Consider the following 25439-nt stretch of genomic DNA (forward strand, 5'->3'; position numbering starts at 1 on the left):
TTTTGTAAAATGTACTGTATTAGGAATCGAACTGCCAAGTTCTGATATATTTCAGGAAAATTTGTACAGGTAATCCTTGACTTACAACAGTTCGTTTAGTGACCGTTCAAAGTTACAGCTGCGCTGAAAAAAGTGAATTATGGCGAGCTTTCCCACTTAACGACTGTTGTAGCATCCCCATGGGATGCGATCAAAGTTCAGAAATATGGCCATTGACTCATATTTATGATGGTTGCCATGTCCTGGGGTCACGTGATCCCCTTTTGCAACCTTCTAACAAAGTCAAGGGGGAAGCCAGATTCGCTTAATAACAATTTATTTATTTATGTATTTATTTATTTTATTGAATTTGTATACCGCCCTATTCCCGTAGGACTCAGGGCGGTTTACAGGGCAGTTAAAACCATGAAATACAAAAAATTAAAATCAATTAAATCAATTAAATCAAATTCAAGTCCCAAGAGTAAATCTAAAACCTAGTTAAATTAACAACCCCACAGTCTGGACCAAACAGATCAAAGAGCCAAGTTTTCAAGTCCCGGAGAAATGAGCGAAGGTCGGGGGCAGTCCTAAGTTCCGTGGGTAGTTGGTTCCATAGGGCAGGCGCACCCACAGAGAATGCTCTTCCCCTGGGAATAATTTGACGAATTGAACGACTGCAGTGATTCACTTAACAACTGTGACAAGAAAGGTTGTAAAATGGGGCAAACTCACTTAACAAATGTTTCACTTAGCAACATAAATTTTGGGTTCAATTGCGTTTGCACGTCGAGGACTACATGTATTGAATTTCACTGAGGCACTGTAGTTCCTCATAGCAGAGAAAAACAAAATGGCCCACTTCATGTCATACTAAGCCATAATGAGGTTTGGTTGAGCTTGGTATATTAAGCTACCCCCCAAATTTTGGGAGACATAACATGCTGCAATGGTTATTGGGCTGGCATTGGGGATCACAGATTTAGATTCTTTTCTCATTTATGGAAGCTTTGTCAGTGACTAGGCCAGTCATACTTTCATCCCAACCTGCTTTTTTTTACATGGTTGCTGGTGGGTAAGATTGGATTGACATTATTACCATCTTGAACTCTTAAAGGCAGTGCTTTTTTGTAAAAGAAAAAGGTGCCAGAACTCACACATCATACAACCTACAAGGTTCCATCCAAAAAAGGTGCCGGAACTCCGTTCTGAGCGTTCTATGAGAAAAAAAGCCCTGCTTAAAGGTAAGGCAGGGTGTATCTCTAGAGAAAGAAGCTATATGTCCCACATAATTAAAGCAGCTTAACAACATGCTTAATAAATGTCGGAGAAAATCTATCCATATGGTCCAGAAGACTTGATACTGACTTAGTGGCATATAATCATTAAATACATTTGGGGCTGGTAAAACATGGCTTAGGGAATCATTTAATATACAGTAGGGGCCAAAATTGTGGAAACCTTTTGGGAAAAGTGTACATTTGAGGTTTGATAGCTAATAACACTTTTTTTGGAGTAGTACCATACAATTATATATCAATGGAAAGATAATTTAATCAAGAATGTAATGCAATAGCTTTTATGAAGGATTTGCTATTAGAATAAGTTATAAAGAAAAGTGAAACACTTAGAAAAAACGAGATATACAAAAATTATCACCATAGAAAAAAAAGATATTCAAAAATTATCACGTTTTTTCAGCGCTGTTTTAACTTCAAGCAGCTGCTAAATAAATGGTTATAAGCAGTGGTGGGATTCAAATATGTGAACAACCAGTTCTCAGTGTGGATATCACTTCTGGAAGTCCATTCTGGGCCTGGGCAACAAAAATTAGCTACCGGTTCTGCCGGTGCGATCTGGCTGAATCCCACTGCTGGTTGTAAGTCAAGAATGTCCTATAATTGATTTTTTAAAAATTTATAGAAATATACTTGCCTTTAAAAAAGAAAATTTTCATTCTGTCCTACCACTTGTTTGAAAGGCAATGGCTTCAAATAATTGGATTATTTGTTATCATTATTTTTCATTGCTCATCACTTTCCTTATGTTCTACGCCTACTGGACTGTGGATCTTACACAATCACAATTTCATGACTCATTTCTTTGACCTACTCTGGGAATCCTTTTGGCTAATAGGTAGGAAGACAGTAGTTTCAAATACATGAAAAAAACCTGCCTGCTCAAACTTGGGCTGGCATGGAAATTGAGATGTCATCATGAATTGCCCTACTGGAATTCCTTTGCCCATCTTGTGGTCAGGCCAATATGGCTGTGAAGGAGTGAAAGGACACCAAGTCTCAGAGGCCAGATGTCTTTTCCCATCTCTTCTTTCTGAAATCCCATTAGTTGCTCCTGCCCTTTGGAACGTCTTGCCACAGGAGATAAGAGCCTGCCTTTAGGAGCCTTCAGGAAAGACCTTAAAACTTGGCTATGCCAGCTGGATCCTGAAGGAGCAGCTGTTGGCTGGAAGCCATCGGTACAACCACCTCTTGCCTCCAAACCTGTTTTTTAGTTTATTTTTTAAAATAAAATAAACATTTTAATCCATTTTATAATTGTGAATGTTTACGAGATGGGCAGTAAATAAATTGATAGACCTTTTAAGAAATGGCAAAATGAAGACAAATGGGACAGTGATGTGGAATACTTTTGCCCATCCAATGCTCTGAATTTATTGATTGCTGCTCTTGAAATGGGAACAGACATGGCAGTTAACAGAAATGTGTAACGCTGAGATAAAATGAACATCAAAGAATTCTGCCAGAGCTGGGAATCCAGAATCTCCTATGTCCCTTCTACATTTTTTCCTAATTGTTTTGGTGGCTCAAAGGCAGTTTATGTTTCAACTGTGTCAGTAAAGACATTTATAGGAAAGTTAAACACAATTACTTGCAGACTAGGAAATATCAAGAGTGTAGTAATACATCCAGCTTTCTTCAATGCCAGCTCCGCTAGGAGGAATAAAGACATCAAGTATTTTTCTGAACCAACCGTTTAACATAACCCATATACACAGATCTTGAAATGCAAGCTAATTAGCTGTAAAAAACAAAGCTTTTTCATGAGAAATTATAAAATTTAAATAGTAGTCATCTTTATGAAAGTACTGAATGCTATTAAGATAGCTCAGAAGACTATTTCTAAGATCCTAAAGTAGTGGGTCAAAACTGGGCTAGAATTGTCCCTTTCCCCCCCCCCTGGATTTTTCTTTATTTTTAAAAACCATTTTATTTGCCCGCAACTCACATTTGCTATCCGTATTGGCAAAGTCTACCTCCCAATGTTGAATAGTTCATTTCCCCTAAATCTGAAATCAAATCCTAAATCCAGCTCCTACTAAAAATTATGAGATGCTTTGCATTTTTTCTTTATAGTTTTCTGAGAACGCAAGTCTACAAAGTGTTGTTACAGATTGTATGACCTTGCTGTACAGCCCACAGCTAGTTTCCACTGGCAATCAATGATTTTTAAATATGCTAAAAGAATACATGAGAATGAAACCAGGTTGAGCCCAAGAAAAGGGAAGACACTTCTGGAATCAGCATACTGGAATTTAAATTCCAGTTCAAAGCAATTATAATTTCATTTGGAAAAAAAAATTGCAGGTATTTGCGGGATGAAGACATGAAACTATGAGGAGGAAACTGGTTAAGGTTGGATAGACTTTGTCCATCAAGAAACTCTGGATTAGGGTTTGCATCGCTGCACGAAGCGAGGGTATAGGCATACATCTCGGATATGGTGTCTGTTCAGAATCCAGGTGAGGAATCGCTCCAGGCCTAATCCATAACCACCATGAGGACATGTGCCATATTTACGCTGCAAAGCCAAAAATGAGAGAGGTATCAGTAAATGCCCAACGAATAAACCACCTTGCAACTCCAAACCTAGATTTGTGACTTAATAGTGCACATTTACATGTCATGGTAAACCAATGTGATTTGCCTTGGTTTTCCTTATGAAACCACCCCTTCTCCATTTCTAAGACATAATTCCTATCTTAACGTTGTGCAAATCTGATACTTTATTAGATCAGGGGTGTCAAATTCGCCGCATCATGTGATGTGTCATGACGTATCATGTTTTTTTCCCCATTGCCAGAGATGGGGTGGGCGTGGCTTCCGCGTGACACATCCAGCCCTCGGGCCGGACACCCTTACCTTAGATTATTTAATACCTCATGGCTGAGGGACAAATTAACCATCAGTACTTATACTGGCAGTCCATTCTTCTTCCAAGGGTTGTGATGAATTGATTCAATTGTCACATAACCCTGTGTTGTGGATTAGTTTGAAAAAAATGTGTTGCCATTCTCCAGCTGGTATCAGGGAAGTTTGCGCTGAAGAGCAGGGGCTGGAGAAAGGCTGCCATTTTGGAGCCTTGCTCCAATTTGGAGACACTGACTGGGTTAGTGGCTGAGGAGTAAGAAAACTTGTTAGGCATGAAAGACAGTTGGGTGATCTTGGGCCAATCACTCTCTCTCTCTCAGTCCAACCCAGCTCACAGGGTTGTTGCTGGAGAAACAGGAGGAGGAGGGAGTATTAGGTATGTTTACCTCCTTGAGTTACTTATAAAGCGTTAAAGGGTGGATAAAAATCAGATGGATGGATAGGATAGGATAGGATGGATGGACTGATGGACAGTCAGGTAAGTTGTCTGCTCATACAGACCCATTGCATGTATTCCAAAAGGCTTGCCCCTTAGGTAATATTTAAAACGTCTCATGCAGGCAATGGCTTCTGAGTGGCCTCTTGTGGATGCAAACCTTTTAGACATTTCATAATCCTTGGGCCAAAGTCCAAAGAAGACATTATTTTTTATTTTTATTTTTTTATTTTTTAATTCCATTTATATCCCGCCCTTCTCCAAAGACTCAGGGCGGCTTACAAGCTTAGCAGTAGCCTTCATTCTATGTATATGCCTGCTTATTAGGGCTTTCACACACACACCCCAAGCGGCATTATTACAAAGTCAGCTTAATTGCTCCCAACAATCTGGGTCCTCGTTTTACCTACCTCGGAAGAATGGAAGGCTAAGTCAACCTTGAGCCTGGTGGGATGCGAACCTGCACTAATTGCAGGCAGCTGGTGTTACTTAAGGAGGCATTAGCCCACTGCTCCACCAAGGCTCCACACATCTTCAAGCTGCCATCATTGAGGGACACTGATTTATCTGGTAAGCTTGTAGGGTCTCTTAGCCAGGGAATAATTGCTCGAATGTATTTTTAAACTGAATCACAGCTGGGGAGAGGATCTCCCTGATTTGCAGGGAGAAAACAGATGCATGAAATCTCATCACTGCAAATAGGCTTTTTTCCCATAACCTGTCACCCCCCACCCCCCCCAAAAAATCTTAAATCTCTTCCCCTTTGTAATAAGAAACAGCCATCAAACTATCAGGTTACATCATACATAGGGGAGCAGAATCTAAGACAAATGAAAATGCAGTTTTGAAGCTTGAGATTAGAAGCACATTATGGTACTTACATGCTGAAGAATGATTTTTGCTTTACAGCTAAAGTATCCCTGCAAAACATACTTAGAACCTTGAATTGATAGGTTTTATCCCCGTGTATTTAATGATAGGCATCTTTTTTCAGACTGGTAATTGGGATGTGCTGGAAATTTCGGCAGCCTCTCCAGGTCTGTTCCAAAAGTTTTCTGGGGCCTGTTTAAGCATTTTCTATACTAATTGGTCCATCAAAGCCTGGGCTTGATTTGATCTTTGGTTTGCCTTCCAAGATTACAGTGTTCCTGCCACATGGTAAATGAATGGCAGACATGCCACCAACTCGTAACACCTAATACATACCTGGTCTGTATACCAATAATAAGGAGTGGGATCAATTCCTTCTCTCTTGTAACCTTCCAGTAGCTCCTCACTGTCCCAAATACGCATGGAGCCTCCCACAATTTCACCAACATTAGGCATCAATACATCAACCTAAAAATCAAGACCAAAGAAACCAGTGAGTCAGAAGATATTATTATTAATTATTATTAATTATTATTAATAATTATTATTATTATTATTATTATTATTATTATTATTATTATTATTATTATTATTATTATTATTATTATTATTATTATTATTATTATTATTATTATTTGTATACCGCCCTTCTCCCGAAGGACTCAGGGCGGTGAACAGGGCAATAGATGAGTATGACTTAACTTGGTTTAGAGTAGGTCTTTCAGAATTGCAACTCCTAGTTTAGAGTAGGTCTTTCAGAATTGCAACTCCTAGCCCACAACATTTCAAAGAACTTTGAAATGGGATGAACGTAGAAGAGAACTTAGAAGAGATGGGATGCCAAGCAGAAGGTGGCGATTGTATCATGCATGGCCCAAGGATTAAACATGACTAATGTAAGTGTTCAGTGAGGTTTCTCCTCTTCCCTCCCCCCCCCCCCGTACACTAATCAGATGGGACTGTAGGTGGACTGTCCATAAGAACATCTAGTCAAATATTATATAAACAGATTATCTCCTGCGAGTTGTAGGGCTGAGTGACATCTTGTGGTCAATGACCTGTAAAACAGCCTTCCAGGAACAATATCCAAAACTTTTAATCACAGAGCTGGTGCCCCCGCCCCCCAGTTTTTCAGGCTGAAAGGAGTCCTGGAGGGTAAAATTTAATGCCTTAGAAATGCTCTCTCCAAGTTAGGAATGGTGCATTTCAATCCTTTTGTTGTTGTTGTTAGTTGCAAAGTCGTGTCCGACCCATCGCGATCCCATGGACAATGTTCCTCCAGGCCTTCCTGTCCTCTACCATCTACTGGAGTCCATTTAAGCTCACGCCTACTGCTTCAGTGACTCCATCCAGCCCCCTCATTCTCTGTCGTCCCCTTCTTCTCTTGCCCTCAACCTTTCCCAGCATTAGGCTCTTCTCCAGTGAGTCCTTCCTTCTCATTAGGTGGCCAAAGTATTTGTGTTTCAACTTCAGGATCTGGCCTTCTAAAGAGCAGTCAGGGTTGATCTCCTCTAGGACTGACCGGTTTGATCGCCTTGCAGTCCAAGGGACTCGCAGGAGTCTTCTCCAGCACCATAGTTCAAAGGCTTCAATTCTTTGGCACTCAGCCTTTCTTATGGTCCAACTTTCACAGCCATACATTGCAACTGGGAAGACTATAGCCTTGACTATACACACTTTATTTCAATCCTAGAATGTTCTTTTTAGCCCTTTCGCTACAGGTTATTACAAATATGTGTAGTGCTTTCCTCCTCAACCACACGTCTAAGGATGATTCCAAATCATCCAGGTCGTGGTTGTTCCAAAGGTGATTTTCAAAAGGCAACTGGGCTTTCTTTCTTTTTTCCCCTTGAAAATGTTTTGCTTCTCATTCCAAGAAGTTTTCTCAGTTCTAGATCCGAGGAAGCTTCTTGGATGAGAAGCGAAATATTTTCATGGAAAACAAAAACAAAGAAACAAACTCAAGATTGTTGAAAAGCATCTTTGGGACTCCTCAGCCACAATTAAGCTTTCAGCATGGGTTTAGACACCACATTAGACCAATCACATTATGCCTTAACCAAACAGTCACTGACTTGGGATTCATCTAACTTTACACAGGATTATCTAAGATTGACCAGCATACCATTTTGGGTGTCATATGAAACATCAGTTGTGAATACCTCCAACATATACATTCCAAATGTATAGGATAGCGATTTACCTAGAGATTCTCAATCATCCAAGTCACTGTTGTCCCAAAGGTGCTTTTCCAAAAGGCAACTGGACTTTTTTTGGCTTTTTTACCTTGAAAACATTTTGCTTCTCATCATCAAGAAACTTCTTTAGTTCTTGGATGAGAAGCAAAACATTTTCTGGGGGCAAAAACCAAAAAATCCAGTTGCCCTTTGAAAAGCAGCTGTGGGACAGTCCAGGATAATTCTCCAGGTATACGTATGGATGGGGTCTCATCTACAAAGGTCTGGCAGAAGTCAAAGGACACCAGGAGAGGAAGAAGTGCAAAATGACAGCATAGCGTTGTACCATTAGCCCGGCCCTATGAGCTTATGAAACAATGCTCTTCCATTATTTTGATGAAAGCAGCAATACTCTGCACATACTCGGGAGTCAAGTATTGCTTCATTTTTTAAATCCTGTTTTTGCATAGGTTTCAAGACCTTGCTAACCAGGCTCCATAGTAGGAAGTCGAGCAAGTTTCCCCCCCCCACCAGTGCCGTACACGAAAGGGAACACAAACTGACAGATTCAGTAAGACGGGAATCCTCAGGGCAGCGCTGCATGTAGAAGGATTTAATCTCAGCAGGAAATCGACACAGCAAGATTGGCTCATTAATAGCATCGGTCATCTGTCTCTCTGGAGCTTCTGGGATATCCTGTGGTTAAAAAATGCATCAATTAATTTCTCCTTCTGCCTAGAACTGTTCCACTTCCACTGATTAAGCTACTTTCTATCTCTGGAGTCACATCTTTTAAACTACCCTAAAGCCTTACTTCACTTACTGGTGCTGTATATTAGCAGCCAGAAATGGGAGTCATCCAGTGATCAGATCAAAACAGGTTGTGTACATGGACAAGCAACATTTCCTCTGTGACCAGAACAGTGTTGCTTGTCCATGTACACAACCTGAGCAAATCCTTCAAGGAGTTGGACCAAGCCCTCCAGAAGACATGGCTGTTTCAATCTTTTGAGGAACACTTTACAGATAGTTATCAAATTAACACATTTTAATGGCAGTTTGAAGTTACCATGATACTGGTCTTTGCACTTATGACTCTTGTAGCATCCTGCAATCATGAGATTGCCATTTGTGATCTTCCCATCCGGCTTCTATCAAGCAAAGTCAATGGGGAAATAGGCAGGGAAGGTCACAAATCAGTCATATGTCTGACTTAATGACTGGCAAAAAAAGTCATAAAATTGGGTGCTGTCGCATGATGTCTCATTTCATAACCACACTGCACCACAATGAATTTTCCAATCTTATTGTGGATGCAGCCACTGAAAATAACTTTTTTCTATACCTTCTGAATGTACATCAGACCTTTGACCGAATGAAGAGGTCTTTGGAAAATTTGAATACCAGATAAGCTTTTATAACATTTAAATCAACCAGGCCCAGCATAATTATGGCTTTAGGGGTCATAGATAATCAATTGAATTCTCCTGGAGATCCGCATGCCCTTAAGATTAGCTTCATGCATTAAATTAAGAAAGCCCTTCCTTGACTATTTCTACTGAATAAACTACCATTGGCTAAGCTGACATGAGCTGCCAAGCCATGCATTGTGGTCTATAAATCACAATGTGTTTACAGCCAAGCCCAAACAAACCATGCTATGGCTTTGGACAACGTGCCACTAGATTCACAACTTCAATCTGGGACAAGAATGCAAACCTCATGAGGAACAGCCACCCATTCACCTTTGGGAGATAATTTCCAGTAAGCAGAACAACAGAGTTGGAAGGGACCTTGGAGGTCTTCTAGTCTAGCCCCCCTGCTCAGGCAGGAAACCCTAGACCACAGGTCTGCAACCCGCGGCTCCGGAGCCGCATGCAGCTCTTTCAGCCGTTTCCTGCGGCTCCCAGTCCTCTGCCATGTGCAGTCCAAAAAAAAAAAAAGTGGGACTAAAAAAGTTCAACCAATCAATTCAAATATGCAGGGTAGGTGCATATCTCGCCTTGGCTCCACTCTTCAGTCAAACCCTGTTCTGCACATGCGCGCATGTATGCGCATGTGCACACATTTTTTTGCGGCTCCCAGTTTTTCCTTTTGTGAGGGAACCGGTTCCGAGTGGCTCTTTCACTGTTTCAGGTTGCTGACCTCTGCCCTAGACCATTTCAGACAAAAAGCTAAGATGGACCCCTGCATAAAAAGGAATGACTATACTTTTTGTTTCTTTTACTGCCTCCCCCCCCAACCCGACAGATACTCTAATTCAGGGGTGTCAAACTCAATTTCATTGAGGGCCGCATCAGCATTGCGGTTGCCCTCAAGGGGCCGGGTGGGTATGGCCTGGGTGGGCGTGGCCTACTGGGTGGGTGTGGCCAGAGTGCGTATGGCCTACTGGGTGGGCGTGGCCAGCTCTACATCGTTCGCATCAAGGGTGCCTATGGGGGCCTGGGCAGGAGTGGGAGAGATCTGAGGGTCTCTGGCAGGAGGAGGGTCTCTGGGCCAGGGCCAAGGCAGTGGGGGCCGTTCCCTCACTGTTTCCAGGATGGCTTCGCGGGCCACATGAAACCAATTCGCGGGCCGAATCCGGCCCCCGGGCCTTGTGTTTGACATGTCTGCTCTAATTGATACTCTAATTCTCTTTATCTTTCCACATCCTTTCCCACCCAGAAAGGGACAGACACCGGAATTTATTTATTTTAACCTTTTATATATATATATATATATATATATATACAATTCAACCTCCTATTTTCTTCACAATAACCCTGGGAGGTGAGCCGAGCCGAAAGAGACCCCAAATCACCCAGTTGGTCTTTCATGCCTAAGCTGGGACTAGAACTCACAGTCACCTGGTGATTGGCCCAAAGTCACCCAGCCAGCTTTCATGCCTAAGGCGTTACTAGAACTCAGTCTCCTGCTTCCTAGGCCAGGGGTAGGCAACCTCGGCTCTTTTATGACTCATGGACTTCAACTCCCAGAATTCCTGAGCCAGCTGACTCAGGAATTCTGGGAGTTGAAGTCCATAAGTCATAAAAGAGCCGAGGTTGCCTACCCCTGGCCTAGGCCAACACCTTACCCAATATACCAAACAGCTCTGTTTGACATTTGGTGTGTGTGTGGGGGGGGGGGGTTTCCAGCTTTTTTCACCACCAGGAAAAAGGCTGCAAACTAGATTGGAAGTCAGAAAAAGTTCAGGCAGAAGGTAATGGCAAGCCACCTTCATTAACAGAACCTAGTCTGAGAAACAGGTCAAAGAGGCAAGTAAATAAAACAGCAAGAAGTCAAAAGGAAGACAGCTAAAAAAACAGTTGGAGAATAACATTTAAGGAAAAGGAGTGTACGCAAACTGATTAACTTGATTGCTGGGTTTTTTTGAAATTAGGGCAACAGCCACAATTTGCTGGTCAGCTTGACGTCCAATAACTTGACAATTTTAAGGAAGTGGAAATTTTTGACTGATTTCAAGTGGGGTTTTTTTTTTTTTTTGACTTCCCGGTCTACACTGGTGCTCTCCAATCTAAGCTAATCCAAACCATCCCAAAAATGCTGCTGCCCAGTTGGGCCAAATGCTTGACTGCATAAAAAAAAATACAAGAGAAGACACGGATGCTTGTCAGAAGCTTACATCTCCAAACTCGTAGTAGGTGTCATCTTCCTTTTTCACCTCGTGATCCTTGAGCCATATCAGGGCTTCCGTGTAGTTCATCCGTTTGAAGGGGCGCTTGGGAGGCTCAAAGTTCTGCAATTACAGGTGAAAGATGCACTGGTAAAGATGGCAAGGCTTTAAAAACTACATCAGTTGGGTGGCTTAATTTTATCATCCTCTTTGGGTCACATCTATCTTGAAAATGCCAGACATTTTGACCACTAGTGAATCAAAACATACAGATAGTCCTCAACTTACGACGGGCCACTTAGTGACCATTTGAAGCTAGGATGGATCCTCCAAAAGCTACTTAATGACCTGGTTCCAGTCTCCTTCCCCCGCCCTCCCCCCCCATGATTACATGACTGGGTTGTTTGAAAACTGGCCAACATTTATGGCTGTTTGCAGTGCCTTGTGTTTACATGACTGCCAATTATGTTTTTTTCCCCCCAGAAACCAGCATTTACTTCTGGTGTCTGATATAAAAAAACCCACACCATAACAAACATTTATCGACCTTTGTAAAAAAGATAAAATCGGGTCCAGTCATGTGTTGACCTGTTTTACAACCTTCACAACTTATGGTTGTAATTGCAGGGCTCAATTATGGTCCTAACTCAAGGACTACTTGCAGAAATGAGCCTTTAAAAACATTTCATATATTTATGCTTCCCTCCCTCTTCATTTCTATGGCCACCCTTGTGCCATATTCTGGATTACCGTATTTTCTGGCGTATAAGACGACTTTTTAACCCATGAAAATCTTCTCAAAAGTCAGGGGTCGTCTTATACGCCGGGTGCTGAAACTTTAGGGACAGGGCTGGCTGGAAAACCTGGAGCGGATCTCCCATTTGGTCTGCGCAGGGAAAGCAGGACCAATTGGAGAAGAAGCTGCAGTCTGTGATTTTTTACAGGCTGGGGTCTGGTCGTCTTTCCTTCTAAAGTTGAAGAGCAGCTGCAGTCTATCCCAACTTGAAAGGCAGGTGGGGAATGCAGCAGCCAGAGCAGCTGCTTAGCTCTATGGACACATTTGACTCAGGAACTGGGTGGGCTGGTTGGAAAACCTGGAGCGGATCTCCCATTTGGTCTGCGCAGGGAAAGCTTTAGAGTGAATTAGGAAAAGTTTAATCTAATCCACTTGCACTGTTTTATGTTTACATGTTTGATGACAAACAGCCTTATGTTTATAAGTGACAGTTTTCCTACTAAGTACCTGCATGTCATAAGCATTTGAATTAAAATTACCATATTAAAATCAAATCTGATGTTTTTTAATTTTTATTTGGTGTGCGTTGGAAGAGGGGTAGTCTTATACGGCGAGTATAGCCCAAACCCTAAAATTTAACAGGAAATGTAGGGGGTCGACGTATATGCCGGAAAATACGGTATTTTCTGCAACAAGAAAAGTTTTATTTTTGTCTCAGCCGCTTACCGGATTAAGGGCATACACTAAATCAGAGACTGGGGATTTGAGGACCCTATCCACCACATCACAGACGAGATCCTCCAAACGGTTCAGCAGGTCTTCATAGCTCATGAAAGGACACTCAGCTTCAATGTGAGTGTATCTGGAAGACGAAATCAGTGTCTTCGTGAGAAAAAGCTGGGAACCACCATGAAATTCCTTATCCCCTTCTGGTATGACCAGGACCACTGAATGCACCTTTGCAAACGTACCTGGAGAAACCACTATTCCACTCAGACTGGGACTGGATTATGTCTCTGCACACATCAGTTCACCATTTTGGGGAGAGTGGCAGAATGAAAGGATGGGAGGGAGAAGGATATCTATCTGTATCTATTGATATCTGTCTATCTCCTTGTCTCTCTGTGTCTATCCATCTACCCATCCATACATCCATCTAGCTAGCTAAGCTCTACCTATCTCCATACCCCTCTATCTACTATAGTATATCTGTCCTCCATCCATCCATCCAAACGCCACTCATCTCATTCAACGATTCTGGGCAGCTTGCAATTCCAAAAATATACCACAGTTAAAAATACTAAAAACATTTTAAAATAGTGAAAACAATAAAAATCCTTTAAAAATCCACATTAAATAGACATAGATAGGAGCAAGAAGACAATTGACTGTTAGCAACATGGCCAGGAAATGGGGCTCCTGACACTTTCAGTGCCTCAGTGCTCGGGACACAGAAAGGTTTTTAGGGCCTTACGAAAGGCTTACACTGGGTTGGGACCGTTCTGATCTCCGAATGGAGGGGGCCACTGTGGAAAAAGCGTGTCTTCTGGTCCTGGCCAGCCGTTATTCTGGATGATGGGATCTGAAGCATGCCCATTCTGCTTGATCTAATTAAATCTCTCCGATTTTCACAATTCCTCTTCGGATATGATCTTGTGATTGTTAATTTAATCTCCAACTTTTGTTGTTTTATTGGCATCCCCTGCATTATTCCCAATGCTTCCTCTAAGCAACTAATCCAGATGTTTAGCAAGTGGACACTTGCTTTAGTGCTTTCCATAGAGAAAGGGAAGGAAAGATGCCACACGAAAAGTAAACAAGAGAGAGAGAGAAAAGGATGTTGGGAAGAAAAACCAAATAAGTAGCTTCTCCTGACTTTGGGCTTCAGCCCTACCACCCGACACACAGATCTCACGGATTAACAGAAAATAACAGAGTTGGAAAGGACCTTGGAGGTCTTCTAGTCCAACCCCCTGCTCAAACAGGAGACCCTATACAATTTCAGACAAATGGCTTAAAAGCCTCCAGTGGACAGCCATTTGTCTGAAATTGTATAGGGTCTCCTGCTGGAGCAGGGTGTTGGACTAAAAGGTAAAGAAAGGTAAAGGTGCCCCCGCACATGCGTGCTAGTCGTTTCCGACTCTAGGGGCCGGTGCTCATCTCCGTTTCAAAGCCGAAGAGCCAGCGCTTGTCCGAGGACGTCTCCGTGGTCATGTGGCCGGCATGACTAGACGCCAAAGGCGCGCGGAACGCTGTTACCTTCCCACCATAGTGGTCCCTATTTTTCTACTTGCATTTTTACGTGCTTTCGAACTGCTAGGTTGGCAGAAGCTGGGACGAGTAACAGGCGCTCACTCTGCTAGGCGGCACTTGGGATTCGACCCGCCAAACTGCCAACCATCTGATTGACAAGCTCAGCGTCCTAACCCACTGAGCCACCGCGTCCCTTCTGGGGTTGGACTAGAAGACCTTAAAAGCCTCCGGTTATGGGAGCACCCACAACTTCTGAAGGCAAGTCATTCCACTGGTTGTTTTCACCATTCAGAAATTTCTCCTTACTTTTAGGTTGCTTCTCTCCTTGTCCCATTAATCCCAAATGGAAAACAGTCCACTCCAAAACAGTCTTATGAGTTGACTCTCCACACACCTTAAAAGTTGCTAAGTCTGAGAACAAGTGAAACAGGCACTTACTCAGAGAGGTGCCTACGTGTCCTCGACTGTTCTGCTCGGTAGGACTGGGCAATGCAGAAAGTGTCTCCCAAGGCTGGGATGCAAGTCTCCAAATATAGCTGCGAGGACTGTGTCAGATAAGCTTCCTCGCCAAAATAATCCATTTTGAAGAGGGTCGATCCTCCTTCTACCTGCGTTTGAACCAAGGTTGGTGGGGTGATCTAAAGATAAAAGAAGACATTTTGTCCAGAACACTGAATTTATTCCCAGGAATTCCATTTTGCATAGAGTTCAAGATAGAAAAGCTGCACCTGTCGGGTATTTTACCAACAAAAAAAACCCCAAATACAGGTAGTCCTTGACTTACAACCATTCGTTTAGTGACCATTTGAAGTTGCAATGGCATTGGGGAAAAAGGGGCTTAGGACTATTTTTCACACTTGTGACCTTGCAGCATCCCCTGGCTCACGTGTTCAATGTTCAGATGCTTGGCAATTGAGTCACATTTATAATGATTGCGGTGTCCCGGGGTTACTTGATCCCCCGTTAGTGATCTTCTGTCAAGCAAAGTCAGTGGGGAAGCCAGATTCATATAACAACTGTGTGACTCACTTAACAACTGCAGTGATTCACTTAACAACTGTGGCAAAAAAGATCATAAAATGGGGCAAAACTCACTTAACAACTGTCTCACTTAGTAACAGAAAAATTGGGCTGCCTTGTGGTCGAAAGTTGAGGACTATCTGTAGCTAGAAACCTTCTTAAAGGGTGGGGGCAGGAGAGAAGAGAAAAAAGTTCTCGGTGGCCAGAAAAATTAACAAAAATATTGTGGCATAAAGTTTTGTAAAGAGGATTGAGAGGAAAAACTATAGTGTAAAATTACGTCTGCAGCCAACATTCTCCTGATGATTTATAGGGATTAAACAAAATAAGGTTCAGGTCATATTTAATTTAGCTGGAGCATGATTTAAAATTAAAAAGCATTACAACTGAAGGACAGGATAGAGAATCTTTGCAGCACTGGATCAATTAAAAACAAACAGAGTCTCCCAAATTGGATAATATATTTTGTCGTTTCAGAGAAGCAAAATCTGTATTTGTACATTCCATTTCTTTCCATGCTAAGGAGAATTAAGGGCTACAATGAGGCTGATGAAACCAGCAATTACCTCTGATCGATGAGCAAAGGCCACCAAAAACACCACTTATTTTGAATGTCATGATTTGTATATGAATGATGTGTATATTCATTATAAATAACTATACTTTGGATGCTATTTATGGCTTACAGGTCATCCTTGACTTATGACCAGCCCCTTAGTGACCATTTGACTATGACAGACTCCCCAAAAGATTCTTACAACCCATTTCCGAACTTCCAACAGATCCCTCCCAGCAGTCACACATGACCACATTTTAAGCACTCAGCAAAAAGTCTGCATATACAACCATTTGCAGCATCCCATGGTCATATAATTGCAACTTCCAATGTTTTTGCCGAATGGTTTCAAACATGGCTCATAGCAAGCAATGGGTTTGCTTTATGACTGCAATGTTGACTTAACGACTGCTACCCAAAAAAAAAAAAAGGTCATAAAACCATATCAGTCGAGGCAGGGCCCATTACGGTCATACGTCTAGGACAATCCGCATAGATCTAATGTTTATTCTTCTGCAAAACTGGAGGTTAGGATGGATGTTTCCTTGATTCTGAACAGGGAAGATTTGCACTTCTCCCTCGACTCAGGAATTCTGGGAGTTGAAGCCCACAAGTCATAAAGGGGCCATGGCTCCCCCACCCCTGCTCTAGAGTATTTTGGCATGATGCTCTCATCGGCTTGCAAGCTTCTTTTACTACAGGGAATAATACAAGAAACCAGGGATTTTTGGCTTAAGAGAAACAAAGCAAGAGGCATACTTACTTCATAATATCCGCGGTCAAAGAAGTGGTCTCGGAAGCACTGGATGATGGTGGAGCGCACTTTCAAGATTCTGCTCAGGGTTTCCCCCCGGATCATCATGTGCCGGTTGTTGAGCTGCACATCTACATCTGATTCTTCATTGACCAGGTTATCAGCTCCTCCAGCTGGAGCCAGACCAATGAGTTCCCAGTAGTCACAATTGAGCTCATGACCTCCTGGAGCCTATGGGAGTTTCATATTTTTAAAGACAGAAGACACGACAACAATAACGCTCGCTTAGCACTATCTGAAACTCACTGCTTTTAGAAAGACGTATTAGCAATCATTTCATTGAAACAAAGGAGACAGTCACTGACTTCTCCATTCTGGAATGATCAGAGCAGGGGTCCCCAACCCCCGGTCCGTGGACCGGTATTGGGCCGTGGCATGCCAGCAACGAGGTTGCATAAACAAGCAAAGCCCCATATGCGGGATGCAGGCAGCACACAAAACAATGCCCCTTCCGGTCCATGGAAAAATCTCTCTCCATGTAATCGGTCCCCAGTGCCCAAAAGGTTGGATCGGAGGATTTCACAGACCGTTGAAGTTTTTACATGTACAATCTGTCAACGCTGCTAACATCGAATGTTATTGCTTGACAAGAGATGAAGAAGTAGCCGTTTCATATGTTAAAACTTGTATATTGCTTTAAGACGTGTATTGTTTCAGTTTAAGGTTATGAGGGGGGAATGAGTAGGATTGCACTTTTCAAGGCCATTTTTCTCCCTAAAGAAGATCCAAGGCGGCCGAGGCTGAATATGCCAGCCTGTCAGACACGGCCAATGATTTGATTTGGTTCAATGATCTGATAACGAGCATCTGGGCATCTCCTCCTCTGCCCATCCAAATTCAAGAGGATAACACAGCCGCAATTGCAATCTCGGGGGCATATGCGGTGGGCTCTAGGTCCCGCCACATAGACATACGCTATAAAAATGTCAGGCAGCTTGCCAAAGAGGGTTTTATACATGTTGAGCATTGTAACACAACTGACCAGATAGCTGATCTGTTCACCAAACCTGTTCCCATTGACCGGCACAACCTTCTGTGTAAGCGTTTGTGTTTGGTCTTCTGAACGTTTTTATACATGTCTATGACACCTGCTCGCCCCCTCACACACATTCACTGGTCCCTGTCATTGGCTGGCAAGAAGGGGAATTGTTAGATGTTTTGTGCCAGCCATGGCAGTTCCCCAAAAAGGTCATCAGATGGGAGCAAAGAGGCTTCTTTGCTTCCACTGATGAGTCAGGGGTCCCAGGCCCCTGCAGTCCCATTGGCGAGAGTTTTATGGTTAGGGAGGGGCTGAGACCCCCCATAAATACCTCTGCTCAAGGGGCTGCTCTTTGTTCTGCTTCTAGTTCTAGTTCTGCTCTCTTCTAGTCTACTTCTGTTCTTTTGTTCTCTCTCACATGCAGGCATGGATGCCTCCATGCCAAGTAATTCTTTCTCTCTAATCTATCTAACGGAAGGGAAACTGATTCTTTAAATTAATTGGAGAATATGATTAATGACAAAATTAGAAAGGTGGAGAATTGTGTTTTAATATATTGTGCAAGGGGCGGAGATTTCAGATTCCAGCTTCTTTCGAGCAAGCATTTGCTGGTGTATTAGGCTAATAAAGGACTTTTAAGGTAAACAATGACTCAGAGTCACTTGAAAAGCCCATAGGTCGGAAACTTGACACAATCAATGTAACTTTAAAGGGAAAACCTCTAAGCAGAAAATCAAACCAGCCCAATGAAAACTGAATAAACTCCTTGACAAGAAAATAAGAGCCAAATGACATTTACTGAAAGCCAAAAAAAGCCCTTCCCACTAGATCAGGGTTTAAGTTCACATTTCATACTAAACTGTAACATGGCTTGGTTTATTTGGACTTAGCATGTTGCCTGGACCTCGCGATATTACTTGATAAAACATGGTTCGCAGCTTGCTGCACTGGACAAACCTGGCAAATTGTGGCTTATTCAAAAACCAATATTATGCAAGCCAGGGCTCAGCACCATTTGTAAATCTGGCTGTTCTCTGAAACCAAGATAACTTGATATATTGCTGGAATATTGGCAAAAGTTTTATCTCCGCATTACTAAATAAAGTCATTCTGTCAGCAAGAGAAAATTCCACTGCATTTAAGTTATATGTGGGCTTTAAGAAATTCCACTCAAAAGGACAGCATGCCAGAAAGTCTAAAGTCCTCGTTTTCTGACCTGACACGCTGGTTTGCACATTCCTATTGTTCAGTGATTGAATATAGGAGAAAGAAGAAACAAACACCCTGCCTCTTTGGCGGGCAACGTGAGGGGTGACATGATAGCAGTGTTCCAATATCTCAGGGGCTGCCACAAAGAAGAGGGAGTCAAGCTATTCTCCAAAGCGCCTGAAGGCAGGACAAGAAGCAACGGATGGAAACTAACCAAAGAGAGAAGCAACCTAGAAATAAGGAGAAACTTCCTGACAGTTAGAACAACTAACCAGTGGAACAACCTGCCTCCAGAAGTGGTGAATGCTCCAACACTGGAAGATTTTAAGAAGAGACTGGACAGCCATTTGTCTGAAATGGTATAGGGTTTCCTGCCTGAGCAGGGGGTTGGACTAGATGACCTCCAAGGTCCCTTCCAACTACTACTACTTCTTCTTCTTCTTCTTCTTCTTCTTCTTCTTCTTCTTCTTCTTCTTCTTCTTCTTCTTATTATTATTATTATTATTATTATTATTATTATTATTATTATTATTATTATTATTATTATTATTATTATTATTATTATTATGCAAACATAAGGTTCTTAAAAAATGAAATGCGCTTACCTGCTTGCCTTCAGGAACCAGGGTGAGGGTGCCATATATAGCAACAGTGCTCTCCGTTGAAAGGACCACACCATTGTAACATTGACACTACAGGGAGAAATAAAGGAATGTTTTAAGTCTGTGTCACCTGAGGTTTAAAAAATAATTGCTTTGTGCCTTCAAGTCAGTCTTAACTCCTGGCAATTGCTTAGGCAAGCCCTTTTAGTTTTCTTGGCAACATTTTCGGAAGTTGTTTGCCATTGTTCCTTCCTAAGGCTGAGAGAAAACGACTGGCCTGAGGTGACAATTTCTTGACTTCTAACCTGATGCCTTAACCACTACACCAAACTGGTTCTTAAAAGTAATAATAATCAGGAGGAAACCTGTTTTTCTTATTCATTTTAATGGATTCAGTCACACCACATGTAACAATATTTGTCAGCCACTCTGGTCACCAGTTAGGAAGGAGGGAAAATAGTAAACAGAATTTCATATAGGAATGCAAATGTATACAGAATGGATGTAATATTTTTTAGGTTGAAGACCAAAGAAGCTGAAATCAAGATAAAAATTAGAAGAAAAGATTCTAATCATATAAGGAGCAATCATGTTAAATGTAATATCACGTGATTGCTCCTCGTGTGTTTAGGATCTTTTCTGTTCTTTCATATTGAAAACTACAATTTTGGGACAAATCTGGAAAGGTGCTTGGTCTATACCCAAAGCTCTTGAGGAAGGGATGAAATGTTGCCCAGAAAACTGGAATAAAAAGTAATTTGATGTAAGAAAAAAAAACCCTGAATAAAGCTAAAAGCATTAGCAGAAAATTGGAACATTGTGGAATCTACCTTCTGGGAGAAAATAAAAGCTGTGAGAAGATAAAAAGTTGGAAGGATGGGTCAGGCTTCACTAATAAAAGACAGCATCTTAGATCTAACATCTTAGATCTAACCCCCTGGCTATGCCCCACAATCCTTATCTCACAAAGGCCAAAAAGATGTTATCACTTTAACCATGCTGTTTAGTGATATCCTCCCTACAACCATGGAGGTTTTCCACAGCAATTTTAGCACAGCATGTTAGGCATATGGTGTTAGCCCACAATGTTGGGTTGAAAATATATCAACCATGTTATGTCTTTAAGATGTTAATTGGCCAATGGGTGTGTAAATGTTCTCATGGCCATAAGAGGGAGCTAGTAACATAGCTTCTTTCTCTCTCTGAATTCACTGCTCTCTACTATTACTGTTTTTGTTCTGTAATAAACCTGAACTGTGTATTGACCTTTGGACTGGTAAGAAGACTTTGTATTTTGGATTACTCTATGGACTGTTGCTATTGTGTATGACCTGGACTGTTTATTTCTGACTGTGCATTTTTTGTTAAGTAAAGTAAAGTAAGTATTTTTTGTTAAGTAAAGTAAAGTACTTTTTGCTTTTACAACTCAGTGTACTCTTGTGGTTACTGTGTGACTCTTACTGCTCTCAGTACCCTTCCTTGTCTGTGCAACTCTTTGGTAGCACAAGGAGACCTCTGCACAACAAATTCCTTATCATGCTGTGCGTTCAGAAAACTTTTCCTCCTTTCTTTCACCACGTGTTGACTTTCAATTGATTTTAGGACTGCTGGAATAAAATTAACAAGGGCATGAAATTTTGATGGGCTTCAGAAGGGGCTTAAAAGGAAACTTACTAGTTCATCCGACAAGACACACTGAAGGAAGCCTGTGCCATCTCTTAAGACAATAAACATCAAGTTTTTCCCTGCATAACAAGAGAAAGAATATAAACTGTATAATCATTTCATTTCTATTTTAGTGAAAAACTGTTTCCCTTCCCACCCAATCATTTCAAAACTCGTTCTACTAAGAGCCTTCAGAGGTAGAAGCCAAAAGAAAATCTGTTGGCATCCTAAGAACTAGTCTAGGGGGTGAAAAACTTTTAACGAGTGGCAGACACGTTGAAATTTTTGACGGACGTTTGGTGAGGCATGTTAGGGGTTAGAGGCCAAAACATATTACACTGAAGCTCAAATTGGTTTATTGGCAACACTGGAGGCAAAGTTAGTCTTGACAAGGAGAGCCTCTTTATAAATATATACAAATTACAAGTATACATGTAATTAAATTTAGGAGCAAGGTATATCTGTTATTCCGTGGCTAGACTTTCTAGGAATGTACTTCCTACTGTTTTCACAGAACTCTGATCACCTCTCAGTACCTTTTCCCAGCTTAACAGTCACCCCTTGATCTTCTAGATCACTATTTCTCAACCTTGGCAGGTTTTAAGATGTGTGGCCTTCAAACATACACACACACACCCCAATATCCATGCTGGCTGAGGAATTCTGCAAGTTGAAGTCCATACGTCATAAAAGTTGCTGAGATTGAGAAACACCGTTATACAGCAGTCCTCACTTATTGACTGCAATTGTCATGGTGGGCTCTGATTTGGAGCCAGAAGAGAAGACTCATTACAAGCAGACAGAGCCAGCTCCAGAAGGGCTGATAGACAATGATCAACCACCTCCAGCACCATCAGACGGACTGCCATCTAAGCAGGCAGGCCAGGCCAGGAATCAGCAAACCCAGCTGCCATTGCTCTCTGAAGATGAGGGCCTGCATTTACCACCCCATCCTAACAAAGCGCTTGGCGGGCTACAAAGAGAGTAGAGCAGACACACTCTCCCAAGACTACTGATGCAGAAGGAGTCCTGCCCCAGTAAATTACCTACACCCAGGGCTGCCTCTATTAAAACAGAGCAACAACGGTTTTGCTTGCTAACAACCACTTATTCTCCCACTCCATGTCTCTTGACTTGTGAAACTCACACCTCTGACTTTGAACCCGAAATGGCTAATGATCTATCTACAAACTCTAATCTTCGGACTCCACCTGCCTACTCTTCTACATGCCATTTTGATTTGGAACTCTTGTCTGCCAAACTTGCTAAACCTCGGGGGGGGGGAGATTGTCTCTATACTGCAAGTCTGTGTTTGCAAGCCGCATTTAGCAAAGAGGGGTGGGGGGGAAACATCTCTTTGCAAGGATAGCAACTGCGCCCCGCAACTCCATTGCTAAGCAATGTGATCATCAACTGCAACATCACACAACCATCCCAACCTATGTCCATTCTGGCTGTGGCTGTGAAGCAAATTACTCAGTCAGTAAGCCTGATCTCATGTGACTGCAACTTCCTACCAGCTTCCCTATTGGCTTTGCTTGTTGGAAGTCAGCTGTGAAGGTCACAAATTGTGATCATGTGACTACAGGATGCTGCACCCGTCATAAATGCGTACCGATGGCCACTTGCCCTGATCACAATTATATGATTGTGGGGACATTGCAATGGATGGAACTCCAAAGACTAGTCATACGTCTCCTGTTTCAGTGGCATCGTAACTTCAAATAGTTGCTGAACAAACGATCAGTGAGGACTACATATAGATGCTTATGATTGAACGGATTAGTTTCTTTGAGAAAGTTGTATTTCTTGCCATATGACTGAGTAGACAATTTACCCTCATCAACTCATCTCCAATTTATATTCCATCATGCCTGCAAGCCCACAGGACAGCCGATAGGGGCAAACGTCACTTTCCCAGTTGGGGAGTGACACTTGCAAGCAGCAAAAAACATTCAGAGCTTCTGGAAGAACCTTTCCCCTGGGCTAGGTGGGACTCACCCTGCCGACGCAATCGATGGACCCAACCAAACACCTTTACTCTCTCCCCTCTGTAGGCTTCCAGGGCACAAATCTTCACCTGTAAAAAGACAGGCAATTTAATATATAAAGAGGCTGCCAATTCAGAATCCAGAAGACATCAGAATCTTCTAAACACGCATTCAAAATCTGGTGCTACTGATGTTCTCCTAGCCCAGGGGTAGGCAACCTTGGCTCTTTTATGACTCCTGGACTTCAACTCCCAGAATTCCTGAGCCAGCATGGAGTCATAAAAGAGCCAAGGTTGCCTACCCCTGTCCTAGCCAGAGGTTATTCAACCTCTTAGGATGCTGAGGCTCCAACTGCTACTTGCCCTAAACAGGAATCAGCTGACCTCTCTCATTAATTACAGAAACTAACTATACAGGCAGGAACAATAACAGCCATATTAGTCATTAGTAACACACATGCAAAAATCCCATTGCTATGGAAATCCACTTTGGGTTTGGGTTAGGGTTAGCCCCCCCTTAAAATCATTGGGAAAAATCAATGTGACAACATAGTTCACAGAGGTGTACTATAGTTAGGGGGATGTGTATATTATCCTCAGATATCTTCTTTATAATGGGGATATGGGCTTCCCTGTGGGGAATTTCTAAAGTACAATTGGAACCTCTTCTGACAGACGTGCATATATCCCTCTCAAACGGTTACAGGAAAAAAATATCAGTCCGCCAGGATACTACCAAACTTTCACTCTATCTCTTTATCGATTTACCACTCTTATCACTGGCCTTCATCAAAAAAAGACTGTTGCCACCCCCTATATACATATGCACACATATACTTTATGCCTTTGCTCCAGATCTGGAAAAAAAAATGGCTCAGCTTGTAAATGGACTTTCTAAATTTCCACAAGATCAGTTTGGGAGCTTCTATGAAGGCACACAGCCAAAATGATGCAGCAAAGACTGTCCAACGGGAATTTGACAAGAGTCCCTCAATTATTAATTTTCTGAGTAAATATTGCACAAGATCCCTTCTGATCATCCAGCCATACCACCCAGGCTAGATCCTGTTATTTCTGGGGCATAAACACAGGGTAGATTTCAATTTGCACTAACTGCCAGTATGTCAGCTCAGAATCTGCAAACAGGGGCATCCACAAAGGGAAAACCAAAAATGAGACAAGATGGCGGCTGCATTTAAAAAGGATGGAGTTTCAACTGCAGTTTTGACTTTTTAAATGTCCTCCCAGGGGTGGGCACTCTGATCTGAAAGGATATTACTTTCCACTTGAGGATACTTTCAATATAGCTGGGTTTTCACCTTCACAAAGAGCTATAGAGCTAGAAAAATACTCGTAGTATAGTATCTTCCCAAATCAGAGGCAATCTCAAAACCTCAACTACCCTAGACGTCTGGAGAGTGCCAGAAGATCAGAGGCTGTTTTATATTCAGTTTCTTGCAAAATTCTCCCACTACCTGGCTGGGAATTCTGGAAGTTACAATTCCAAAATATGCTGGGGAAAACTTGACTGTGGTTCTCTTAAGTCAATACAGAACTGCACTGCTCTTCTTTCACCTCTCCCATTGGAAAAATTTCTTGCAGGCCACTAAGACCAGGATAAATCTAGAATTTGGGGTGGGTATTGTAAATACACTCATAAAATGGGTGACAGAGGAGATATGCCAAATATGCCAAAGGACACAGCCAGCCGTAAACCTTCCATTTAAAAGTCAAAATTAGTTCTCACAAACACTCTTTCCCACCATAACATGACCCCAGAGAAATTCTGCAACATGAATGATGCCAGAGGCTATCCTTTTGAGGAAGATGGCAGTTTAGAAATGTGAGATATAAACAAAACAAATAAATTTAAAGCATAAACGAGAGTCTGGGGGGGTAGGGAGGAATATGGAGGCAGACCGGGCCTGCAGATACCATGTTATCTACCCCTGTGCTGTCAAGTTAATTTCCACATACATAAACGTACCATTTTCCCCAACATGTTACAAGTTCACAATGTACTTTGTTTTCCTGAGGAGGTTACTCACACATTTGGGCTCCGGGAGGCTGAGGTCTTTCTTAATGATAATTTTCTTTGCTTCCTCCAAATTCTTTTCACGTCGCAACAAATCTTCTGCCTATAGATTAGGTTTGGGGATTTGATTAGAAAAAAATTGACCTAAAAGTTTGGGGCATATCACCTATGATATGTGGCTTATCCTGATGTAAGAGCAAAGCCAATGTAACTTTACTCAAACAAAGCATCCCTTATGAGTGCCATTTCAATATCTGGACTTCAATTCCCAGGATTCTCTGATAGCCATATCATTAGAGAATCCTAGGAGTTGACAGTGCCAAGCGCGGGAAGGCT

General features: G+C 42.1%; 1 protein-coding gene across 1 annotated transcript in view; it reads right to left on the minus strand.

Annotated features, from left to right (window-relative positions):
- Positions 1 to 2618: 2618 nt before the first annotated feature.
- The window catches only part of NARS1 (asparaginyl-tRNA synthetase 1), a 28459-nt gene continuing 5638 nt past the window's right edge, over positions 2619 to 25439 (minus strand). The window contains exons 5-15 of the mRNA XM_081320808.1: positions 25117 to 25206; positions 23080 to 23158; positions 21088 to 21158; positions 19417 to 19503; positions 16573 to 16794; positions 14672 to 14871; positions 12707 to 12842; positions 11254 to 11367; positions 8196 to 8327; positions 5791 to 5922; positions 2619 to 3798 (exon numbers count right to left, since the gene is read on the minus strand). Coding sequence (XP_081176934.1) covers positions 3667 to 3798; positions 5791 to 5922; positions 8196 to 8327; positions 11254 to 11367; positions 12707 to 12842; positions 14672 to 14871; positions 16573 to 16794; positions 19417 to 19503; positions 21088 to 21158; positions 23080 to 23158; positions 25117 to 25206 — 1395 coding nt within the window. The 3' untranslated portion in view covers positions 2619 to 3666. The remainder of the gene's footprint in view (positions 3799 to 5790; positions 5923 to 8195; positions 8328 to 11253; positions 11368 to 12706; positions 12843 to 14671; positions 14872 to 16572; positions 16795 to 19416; positions 19504 to 21087; positions 21159 to 23079; positions 23159 to 25116; positions 25207 to 25439) is intronic.

This window comes from Vipera berus (genome assembly GCF_964194415.1).
Source record: "Vipera berus genome assembly, chromosome: 2".
NCBI classification, from domain to species: Eukaryota; Metazoa; Chordata; class Lepidosauria; order Squamata; family Viperidae; genus Vipera; species Vipera berus.